This window comes from Panthera onca, chromosome C2 (assembly GCF_046562875.1).
Source record: "Panthera onca isolate mPanOnc1 chromosome C2, mPanOnc1 haplotype 2, whole genome shotgun sequence".
In the NCBI taxonomy this organism is placed as follows: domain Eukaryota; kingdom Metazoa; phylum Chordata; class Mammalia; order Carnivora; family Felidae; genus Panthera; species Panthera onca.
Genome location: NC_138347.1, coordinates 10,873,795 through 10,885,435, shown reverse-complemented (window position 1 = coordinate 10,885,435; position 11,641 = coordinate 10,873,795). Strand labels below are relative to the sequence as shown.

The following is an 11,641-nucleotide window of genomic DNA, read 5'->3' as shown; positions in this document are numbered from 1 at the left end:
CTAAAACCCCACAAGGCCATCAAGACTGCGTCCACACTCCCAGATGGCTGGCTTGCCCCCTTTGCTTTCTATCTGCAGGCATCAGGGGTTCACGGCGGAGCTTAACTATCCGCAGGCAATCGTACTTCCTCAGTCCCAAGCCCCTGGGGCTGCCTCATCAGAGCCCCCCAAGAACCCACATCCACTTCCTACGGTGTCATAATGAACTTAAGAAAACACACACTACAGATCATGATGAAAGACTAGGGTTTTTTTGAAGTTTATTTATTTATTTAGAGCGAGAATCCCAAGCAGGCTCTGTGCTGTCAGTGCAGAGGCATATGTAGGGCTTGATAGAAGCTTAACCAACGGAGCCATCCAGGCGCCCCGAAAGACTGATTTTTAAAAAGAAATTGTTAATTCCTTTAAGGCATGTTGTCCTAGCCAGGAAACACATACAATATTGCATATAAAGTACTGGGATTTCATTTCTTTCTTTCTTAAATTTTTTTAATGTTTATTTATTTTGGGGAGAGAGAGAGAGAGAGAGAGAGAGAGAGCGCGAGCACAAGTGGGGGAGGGGCAGAGAAAGAGGGAGACACAGAATCCGAAGCAGGCTCCAGGCTCTGAGCTGTCAGCACAGAGTCCAACGTGGGGCTTGAACTCATAGACCGCAGGATTATGACCGGAGCCAAAGTTGGACGCTTAGCTGACTGAGCCACCCAGGTGCCCCTGGGATTCCATTTCTAAAGAGCTCAGAACAGTAACCGACATGGCAAGTGCTCTATGCATGTTAACAAACATGGGGAAGGAGTGGGGGGCGGAGAAGAGAGGGAAACAAACCACAAGAGACTCTTAACGATGGAGAACAAACTATGGGTTGAATTCTACTCCTGAAACCAATATTGCACCGTATGTTAGCTAAAATTTAAATGTAACAACAACGGGGGGAAATATGATAACAAGCCTTTGAAAATGTGTGGCTTATAAAAGGTTTGAGGGGCGTGGAGGAGGGTGCTGAACGTCGGGTCCCTCGAGGCCCGGGAGCACTAAGGATCATGGGATCTCCCTCTGCCTTAAAAGTCACAGGAATCCCAGTGGGGGGGTCAGTGGACTGGTGCTAAGAACCAGCTGTGTGCCTGGGGTTCCAGTTGCTACGCCGGCTCTGATCACATCACTGATCACATCGCCGGTCAGAGTGCCCTCTGGGTCCCCCTCCAAAGGTGCACCCCCGGCCTGCCTGCCTTCCCTGCGGGCAATCTGTGTCTGTCGGAAGCTGGTAACCCACGCAGGGTTCATTAGGCGCCCTCAGTCGTGAGAGGGCCTCCAGAAGCCCATGAGCCCCCACGATGATGTTGGGCAAAATGCGTCCATTTCAACAGTCCACCCTTTTCCAGGAGTGGGCAAGCATTCAGCGTGTCGCAGCGTGCTATGGCGACCGCTGGAGACGCAGGCTGAAACCAAGGCACTCGTTCTCTGGGATTCTCGAAGGTCAGGTAACACCAAGGGGGCTTTCTTCTACTGCCCCGAGCAATGAATGGCCCCGGCACCATCCACCTCCACCACAATCCCTTTCCCACTCTCTCATCTGTGAGGGAAGATTCCCAGAGAATCTTCTGTCCTGTCAGGAGGCGAGGAGAAGAAAGCTGCTGTCTGGGGGTGGGGGAAAAGGCACTGCCCGAGTTCCCGTGGCTGCCCTGACAGAGCCCAAATGAAACCTAACAAACTCCTGGTCCCACAGGTCTGGAGGCCAGAAGTCTGAAATCATGGTGCATGTGGGGCCAAGCTTCCATGAAACCAGTAGGGGAGAGCCCCTCCTGGCCTCTCCCAGTCTGGTGTTGGCCATCAATCCCCGGCACTCTTTGGCTCCCCGCTGACACTCAGTCTTTGCCTGTCTTGACGAGGCTTCTCCCCATGTGGCCGTGACCTAATTGCCCACATCTTCTGAGAACATCAGTCATATCGGATGTCGGCCCACCCCAGGGACCTCATCTTAACCTGGTGGCATCTGCAAAGACCCTATTTCCAAGTCAGGTCACATTCACAGGTACCAGGGTTAGGATTTGAACACGTCTTTTGAGGGGGGGGACACAGTTCAACCTCAAAAGGCCCCGCTGCCTTGACCCCAGGTGCTGCCACTTGCCCAAGCCCACGCCTTCTCCTGGGTTCTGGGGTTGGCGGATGCGTCCCTCCCTCCGGCCGTGATAACTGAGCACGTTCCCCTTGGTACACATGCGGAAGTGGAAATTTTTTTCTGGCATCTCAGTCCTGGAGGACGTGAGCTCCTCTGAGATGGGGATAGGAGAGTAGGAAGGGTCCGCGTTGGGGGAGGGGGAGAGCTTCTCTGTGTGTACGTGTGTGCCTCCGTGGGTGTGAGTGTGTGTGTGTGTTTGGGGGGGGGTATGTGTGAAGGGTGGGGGTAAGGGAGGTGCAGGAGGAGGAAGGAGGAGGAGGCCAGAGCCTCCCTGGTGAAGGCAGAGGTGATAAGGGCAGAGTGGTTTTGTCCTAACAAGGGCAGGCCCAGCGACCCAGACTCTTACTGCTCTGTCACCTGCAAGGATGCTGTCCTTTTCTTTAAAAAAAAAAAAAAAAAATTTTTAATGCTTATTTTAGAGAGGGAGGGAGACACAGTATCCGAAGCAGGTTCAAGGCTCTGAGCTGTCGGCACGGAGCTCGACGTGGGGCTTGAACCAGAGAACAGTGAGATCGTGACCTGAGCTGAAGCTGGATGCTTAACCGACTGAGCCACCCAGGCGCCCAATGGTGTCCTTCTGGACGGAGTCAAAGCTGGTTCACTACCTCTTCCACGTCCCAGCCACTGGGAAGAGGGGGAGGGGAGTGGACGACACACCCCTTCCTTTTCTAGAACCGCTCCCACTTCTACTGGCCAGAACTTCATCCCGTGACCTTGCTCGCTGCAAGGGAGTCTGGGAAGTATCTCAGAGGCCATGATCTTAGGGATTCTGCTAAAACTAACAAGGCAGGGTCAGGCACTGGGGAATAGCTGGAGGTCCCCTACAGGAGGAATGTGATTTTAGAGAAATGGTGTTACGAATCCACCCCTTACAACAGCAAAAAAAAAAACCCAATTACATCCGTCCGACAAAGAATACAAAAGGTACATGATTAGAAAGATCAGATTGTCAAATGGGATCTGTCCAGTTTTAGCCAACTGCGGGGTCATGACAGAGGTTTTATCTCGGGAAGGTGTGCGTTGGGCCGCTCTACGGCCAGCTGGTTTTCAATGACGTAACACGCCTTGTAGCTCTCCAGAACCCGGGCCTGGAGGTACGCCTTGTCCTTCTCCTGCCAGGTGTCGGACTCGATGTACACGTTGAACGGGTCGTGGGAGTGCTCCAGCTTCTTGGAGCGGATGTAACTCAGCATGATGCCCAGGGTGAAGAAGCCGAAGAAGCCGAGCACCATGAGGATATAGAGTGCCTCCAGCTGGCTGTCGTCACTGCCAGGCGACCTGCGGGCCAGGCCTGACGTGTTGCCGCCCTGGAGAGCCGTCCCCTGCCACAGCGCGTTCAGAAAGGGCGTCGTGGCCGTGGTGTTGGGCAGAATCATGCTGGGCTTCGAGTTTCCACTGCGGGAGCTCCAACTTCCCGAGAAAACTTTCTAAGAGAAAAGTGCAGTGTGAAATCAGCAAGCATGTGCCGGCCCGAACCCGCGCACGCGCGCACACGCGCGCACGGTTTTCGAAATCTCAGGGGAGACGGGCGCCCCAACGTACCCCTCAGTCCATGGCATGTGCCTCCTTGAATCTGCACACACCCCTCTCTCGCTTGATCAGTTGGTCACTTGATTCCGTCTTATTTCCACTCACCACCCCCACCCCCCTCCGAGGCGACCACCGGGTGGGGGGGGTTCCTCCACTCTACACGTTGTGTAGTGTGTGTATATTTGAGGTTATGTGCTGTAGACCGAATTGTGTCTCCCAGTTCACGTGTGGAAGCCCTAACCCCCAACCGTGACTGCACCAGGCGACGGGGTCTGCAGGAGGTAATCAAGGTTAAATGAGGTCATACGGGTGGGCCCTAACCTGATAGGACTATAGCCTTATAATAAGAGAGAAATCTCTCTCGAGCCACGTGAGGACCCTGGGAGAAGGCAGCTGGCTACAAGCTAGGAAGAGAGCTCACACAAGGAACCAAACCCTTCCGGAACCTCGATCTTGGACTTACAGCCTCCCAAGCTGTGAGAAAATGTGTGTCTGTAGTTTCAGCCCCCCGTCTGTGGGATTTTGTTACGGCAGCCCGGCCGAAGACATACAGACGTGCTGTTGGGGTACATAGCTGCCCCTCCTTCCTCTTCCTCTCCCCACCGTGACTTTATGGCCACTCAGGTGGTGAGGCGTGTCTGCACTCCTTTACTTCCGACGGTTGCACGGTACCCACGGCCCACACCCACTTCTTTTCTCTGCCTGCTCCCCCAGAACTGGATGCTGCTGTGGCCTCTAACTGCATAAGCAAAGGGGAAACAAACAAATACCCTTGTCCTCCTATGGACCTGGAAAAAGCCCACATTTCGTATATCTGGCGCCTGGTGGTTCGTGCTAGTCAGACTGCTGTGCTCTCAGACGTCCTAGGAGGTAACGGGCAAGGGGGTGGTCTGTTCCAGCATGGAACAGCATGTGGATGGAAAGCCTGACCTAGAACTCCCCTCCCTGTGCTGTGTTTGCCCCCTCCCTGCCCGCTGCCCTCTGCCGAGTGACTGGCACCGGCCACGCAGAAAGGGACAGTTTCCCCATCATTTTAATCTGGATGTCACTATCCCCGCAAACCCGTGTAGCAGGCCTGGGGCTTGTGAAAGCTTTTGCCAAGTAGCGCTGGGATCCTGTCAGGGGGTTCACGCTTCAGACACCGCACCTTACGGTCACTGGTAAACTGAACGGGTTTCATTCGTACACAGTTTCTGGTCAGAAACACTGTGGAAAGAGAAATTCCAAAGTGCAAGGTGGGGGACGGGGGTGGGGGGCTCCGCCTCTCCCACCTGCGATGGGGACTGCGATATCACATATCGTCTTGCTTAGGACACTGGTCAACCTAGAGCTCCTTTTTAGGATTGGCTTAATTTCAAAACTTCTGAGCCCGGCCCTAGGGGACGATGCCTCACCTAGAGGCATCTAGGCCCCTCTCCCTCCACCGATGCCTGGCCTGTCGGTACACCCCAGAATTCTTTAGTTGGCCCTCCTTTCTTCTCACTCTGCCCACCCCCTGCGTGGTTACACCTGCCCCTTCTGGTTCACCCGTGTGGCCATGACCCCAGCTGCCCTTCTGGGCACCAGAGCTGGGTGTCCAATGACCTGCCAGGGATTTATTTACCCTCGGCCATCCCCACGGCCCTCCACCTCCCTCACGCCTCCTGCTCCGTGCCTCAGTGAGCCGAGTGGCCGTGTACCCACCCCAGAACCTGTCGTTCCGGCTCAAAGGCCCCCCTGAGCTCCTTCTGACCTTCGGGGCAAAACACTCCATTTTCAGCATATAGAGCCCAAATGCGAGGGCTCCTGCCCCCTTCTCTTGCTCCTCTGTTGTCTCTTGCCCAGACCCCATGCTCTGGCCAAGCCCCGTACACATCATCACCTCTTTGGACATCTCCAGCCTAGGCATCCTCCTTCTTGGCCCATGAAGCTCCGAAGTGATGCCTGGTGATGTTTCTCAGTCCAGCTCAACCTTCTCTGATGCGTGCCATGCCCTTGAAGGCTGTGTGCTCCCTGCTGATTGACCCATGGTCATCATCTCTGTCCCCCACCTTGTCCCCTGCAGCCTCCTGGCCTGGTGCCTGGCACACAGCAGCTTGGGAGCTGTCCATGAACTTCTTAATACCTCTTGGCGGGTGGGCCCTGATTCTTCATAACCATAACCTGCGTATCTAATTAACGAATGCCCCCGAGCTGCCTTCGGACCGTTAGCTAAGTCCCTTTGGTCCCACGGGCTCAAGGAGCATGAGTGCCGGAGGAGAAAGTGATCAGACGTTGGAATTACGCCTCCACTCCGGGTTTGGATTCTGGCCCTGCTGCTATCTGGCCACACGACCCTGGCCAGGTTCCTTAGGCCTGCTCCGTCTTTTTCCCTTTGGGACCAGGGAGAAACATCATTGACATTTGCAGCTGTGGGATCTCTTGGGGTGCCTGGGTGGCTCAGTCAGTTGAGTGTCCGATTTCGGCTCAGGTCATGATCTCATGGTTCGTGAGTTTGAGCCCCACATCAGGCTCTGCGCTGACAGCTCAGCTCTCTTTGGATCCTCTGTCTTCCTCTCTCTGTCCCTCCCCCGCTTGTGCACACACTCTCTCTCTCTCAAAAATAAAATTAAACATTTAAAAGATGTTAAAAAAAAAATCACCTAAAAACGCAGAGTGCTGGGCTCCACTCCCAGAGTTTCTGAATCCAGAAGGGTGGGGGTGGAGCCTGAGAATTCGCATTTCCAAATTCACAGGTGCTGCTGATGCTGCTGATCTGGGGACTCCCCCTCCCCCCCATTTGGTAGCCTATTGGAATCACCTGGAGAGCTTTAAAAAAAAAATACTGATGGACACCCCTGCCCCCTCCAAAGACTGTGATGTTCTTATTTGTGGTTCCTTTCTGGCATCGGGGCTTTGAAAAACTTCCTAGGTGATCCTAATTTGTAGCCAAGCATGAGACCCACTGGGCTATGGGACCTTAGGAAATTGACCAATCATTGGTACTGCAAGGTGCCAGGAAGAGTTTTATAAGAAGAGAAACCATGCTTTCATACAATAATTTTCAAATCCCGTTTGGTTTTTAAATTTTCTTTTTTTTTTTTTTTTTTTGGTCTCCTATGTCCCTGATGTAATGTGAACGGAAGTTGCAGAGAGAAATTCTCAAGCCTTCCCTTTATACCCCAGCTGCCTCCCACCTGACTCACCCTGGCACCTTCAATTATGCTGAGCCTGCCGGAGCCTTGTGCCAGGCCAGGAAAGGCAAGTTCATTAACTGCCTTTCAAATAATGACTCGGAATTTTTAAAGGGAAATCTTTGTCTTACTTTACACGTAATTTAATGTACTGCTTTTGCGAAATGCCCTCGGTGCCCCCAAGGCCTGCATGCTGGGTCACGCGGCGTTCTGTGTAATGAGTCTCAAAATGAGTTTGGCAATGTCCTCTTCAGAGTCAGCATGGTGTAAATGAACTCAATCTGCATGTCAGCTGGGGGTTTATGTCCCATTCTCCAAGTTCACTTCTATTATCATGCCAAAGCACTGCCCAGTGGCCACTGTTTCACGTTACTGGACTCAAACAGATTTGAAGAACTAAGCCAGCAATCTTAACTCACAGGGAACTAGGCTCCATAGAGTTCAACTGACCTGCCCAAGGTCACGTCTCTTATCAAAAATGCACCTAAAATGTAATCTTGTGGCCCTGAACTCCCATTTTATTAGTACAGAAAAAGGAGTTCTCGGGACTTTGCAGAGAACAGATAGATTCTGTATTTAAGGTCAAAGGAGCGGAGGACGTGGGCACTTTTATCAGGTAAAACCAGGGCTACCCAAATGAGGACAGGCTCGTGACCTAAATATGCCATCAGGACACCCCCTCCCCTCCTGGGGTGAACCACAGCTGTTTGTAGCTTGCACAGTGTCAAGGGGGCTGGGGGGGGGGGGCAGAAGCAGCAGGAACCAGGGAGGTCCAATTCCAAACACAGCCAGTTTTATGCTTAGCCCATGCTGGACATTCTCCCCCATTCTCTTTTTATTTATTTTTTTAAGTTTATTTATTTTGAGAGAGAGAGAGAGAGAGAGAGAGCACACTAGTGGGTGAGGGGCAGTGAGAGAGGATCCCAAGCAGGTTCTGTGCGGTCAGCGCAAAGTCAGACATGACGCTCGAACTCACGATCTGAGCTGAAATCACCAGTTGGATGCTTAACCGACTAAGCCACCCAAGCGCCCCCACGCTGGACATTCTCGAATTGGCCTTCCTGGGCCCAGAAAGAGGGGGTTTCTAGAAGTGTCTGCCTCAGCCTGGGTTTGAGCATCTTCATGCAGCAGGGACACCGCTCCCAATCAAGGTTAGTGCATTTTTTTCTTCTTCAAAGTTTAGACCCAGAGCTGCTGATCTGCTGGAAATCACTCAGGATACGGGGTTCTGGGCAGCTGAGCTGAGCTAAAAGCTGCCAGTAGAGACCAACTGGGTCTCCACGAGCCTGGGATCCTGGGAGACTCCCAGCTGCACCCAGAGGAGAAGGGGGCAGTGAGTGACGTCACGCTGGCCTGGAGCATATCACCCCTTTTGCATTTCCCTCACAGGTCCTGGCTATGTCGCCCGGCTGCACTGATAACACAGCCTGGAAGCTTCCAGAACAGATTTCCTAGCATTGCCACATTTCATTCTCTCTTAAGCGTTTACTGAGCAACCAAGGCTTCTGTGGCCCACTCCAGCCACACTTTTGCCGAGAGGGACAGATGCTGGGGGGAGTAGGGAGTGTCTGAGTGAGAGCTCGAAGATCTGAGTTCCAGCCCTGACTCAGTCCTAGATAAAACACAGGGTTCCCCTGGGCCCTTACTTTCCTTATGGGGGTAGAGCAAGGATAACATTCCTATGGTCTTAACAGCATTCCTTCAGCATTTCCTCAAAGAGCATCCAGTCTTGAAATCCTCACTGGCCTTCATTTGCATCAGGAAGCAGAATGAGGGTAAAACTGATCATGAATTAACCTAATTTTGGTGCATATGATCTTACTGATTCCAGAACTCTGCAAGCATGTTTTCCCTGGAAGCAACTATCAATTATTTTCATCTTTATCTCAACACTGTGTCTAAATTCTGGAGGCATATTTATCCCTGAGCAGAAAAGAAGCCAACAGGGGCCCCCAGACCCTTCCAGGATGGGAATATGAACCAGTGAGCTGGTGAGAGGGACCCAGCCCAACATAATATGGGGAAACGGACGAGCATTTTGGTGTGGAGAATGGACGGCAGGATTCCCAGACTCTGGAGGGCTGCTGAAGTCAGAAGGAAGGCAGGTGGGTTATCACCTTCAGCAAATTAAAAAAAAAAAAAAAAAAAAAAAATCAGGAGCCTCAGTATTCTTATCCGAAAACTGGACATAATGGAATCTCCCCTGACTACACCACAGGATTCTGTGAGATATGGAACAAACCCACAACTTTCCTACCTCTAACTTCTGCTGCTCTCTCGGCAAGAGATCCGTGACCGCCATATTTCCTTGTCAAAATTCTACTGGCCCTCCAAATGCCTCCTCCTATACCAACCTGGGTGTCAACACCCCATTCAGATGTCCCCTCCTTTAACCACATGGCGCCTTGTCTATATGACTCATATTCTAATTGGTATTGTAGCAATTTGTATATTTGTCTGGGCATTTCCTTCCAGAAGCTCAGGAAGGTCAGAGACTATCTTGCTCACCTTGTCCCCACTCCAGCACCCAGAATGGCTCAATAAGAGATTGCTGGATTAAATATGAATGCAAAGTATTAGGTTCGTTACAACTACAATGTGATTGCAAGTGCAAATAACCAACAAGGAATAATAAATACTCTTGAAAGAAATTGGGTGGGTCGCCAAATGAAAACCTCTTTCAATAGAGCATGTTTTTTTTCAGTATGTTTTCATATAATAAAATGTAAGCTATTTTTATTTATATTTATATCATTAGTATTATTTATTTTGTATATTAAAATTTAATATTTTAATTAAATCGTACAATTTAAATTAATTTAAAAATGTACATTGTACATTTAAAGTACATTGTAAAATGTACAATTAAAATTAAAATTTTAATTAATTGTACATAAAATACAACATCATTTTCTTATTTATTTTTTTTATTTATTTGTTTTTTCAACGTTTTTTTATTTATTTTTGGGACAGAGAGAGACAGAGCATGAACGGGAGAGGGGCAGAGAGAGAGGGAGACACAGAATCGGAAACAGGCTCCAGGCTCCGAGCCATCAGCCCAGAGCCCGACGCGGGGCTCGAACTCACGGACCGTGAGATCGTGACCTGAGCTGAAGTCGGACGCTTAACCGACTGCGCCACCCAGGCGCCCCTCATTTTCTTATTTATTATGTCCATTGCTTGTTGTTTGTCTTCTCCGCCAAAGCCTACGCATTGGACAAGGGCGTTTGCGTGTGATCTTCCGCATGTATCTCAAGGACTAGAACAGTACCTGGTATATGGTAGGAGCAGAATAAATATTCATAGGACGCAGGCATGCATGCATGAATGCATGAATGAATAAATGTTCCACTCAACTACCAGAAAGCCCTGAGCCACCAGCTCTACCTTCAGAGACTTAAGATGAGAAGACTGAGTCCCTCTGATGTCTTCACGATGTACTTTATTTTCAAAACAGTCCACTTGCTAAGAACCTGTCAAAAGCGAGACATCCCGGGGACATTCTCGAAAGGTAGACTGCCTTCCTTGGACCCATCCTTAGCTCACCTCTGGCGAGTATATGAAATAGATTACAGAAAGCAGGTTTTTTGCCACCTCCTTAGATACCCACAGATCAGAGTCAAGGTGCTTTCTGGCAACTCGGCACATATGAATTTAAACAACTGTGTGACCACAGCAAAGTTCCCCACCAGCCTGAACATAAATGGCCCTGGTGGCTACTGGCCAGAACCTTCATTAATGGAACCAGAAGCTCCTTCTTAACCTAAACGTGGACTTGAAATAAACAGCTTACATATAGCAGTTTAAAAAATCCAGGTGGGAAGGGGCACTTGGGTGGCTCAGTCAGTTAAGCATCCAACTTCAGCTCAGGTCGTGATCTCACCCTTGGAGAGTTCGAGCCCAGCTCCGAGCTCTGTGCTGACAGCTCAGAGCCTAGAGCCTGCTTGGGATTCTGCGTCTCCCTCGCTCCCTCCCCAATTTACAATCTCTCTCTCTCTCTCTCAAAATAAGTAAACATTAAATTCTATTTTTTTTTAATCCAGGAGGGGACAATGTAACAGATGATAGATCCAAAACACCACCGCAGGCAGCTTGCTTCCAGAAGTTCCACATTTCCCCCAATTACTACAATCAAGATCAGATACCAACAATGATTGCCCCATGCCTTTTCCCCAGGGAGAGGCCAAGGCCCAAGACCCTTCCTGGTCAAAAAAATTCTAACGTTCCCTCCGAGGCTGGGTGTATATGTAAGTATTGCCCGAGCTGGATGGAGGTCTTCGAAAGAGTGGGGACTGGGATCTTGGGCGGCTTTAGTTCTCTTTGGATGCTTTTAGGCACTTGCCGAGTTTTCTACAAGAATGGCTGAGATTTAATAAAAATGGGGAAGTGTGGTCGTTAGTGGCGGGTGAGATCGTTTTCTGTGCGTGCGCCTCTAAGTGAAGCCGGCAGAGCCGAGAGCGGAGAGGGGGCGCGGGCCGCGCGCCGCAGTACGCGGGTCGCGGCGCCTCCTGCCCTGCGGCTGAGACCGGGGCCCTGGAGCCCCCGTCCGGGTCGCCCGATTGCGGCGCCGGCGCGCGGGGCGAGGAGCCGGGAGGCGGGAGAGTGGACTTACCGGGTCTGGCGCGTCCAGGCGGCCGGGTGCGCTGCGGGTCCGCCGGCCGCGCGCAGGACACCGACAGCCGAGCCCGAGGCGGCGCCCTCCGGGGCAAGTGCACCGCGCTGGCGGGCGGGGCCTCCCGGAGCCGGCGGGCGCCCCGCCCCGTGCCCGCGCGTCCCCTCCCCGGCC

At 51.6% G+C, this 11,641-nt stretch overlaps 1 protein-coding gene across 1 annotated transcript; it reads right to left on the bottom strand.

The window, feature by feature from the left end:
* Nucleotides 1-248: 248 nt before the first annotated feature.
* Nucleotides 249-11,573, bottom strand: KCNE1 (potassium voltage-gated channel subfamily E regulatory subunit 1). The gene is made up of 2 exons (XM_060640445.3): nucleotides 11,468-11,573; nucleotides 249-3,600 (listed from the first exon to the last, which is right to left on the bottom strand). The coding sequence occupies exon 2, from the start codon at nucleotides 3,547-3,549 to the stop codon at nucleotides 3,160-3,162; it is 390 nt and encodes a 129-aa protein (XP_060496428.1). The 5' UTR covers nucleotides 3,550-3,600; nucleotides 11,468-11,573; the 3' UTR covers nucleotides 249-3,159.
* Between the last annotated feature and the right edge of the window lie 68 nt (nucleotides 11,574-11,641).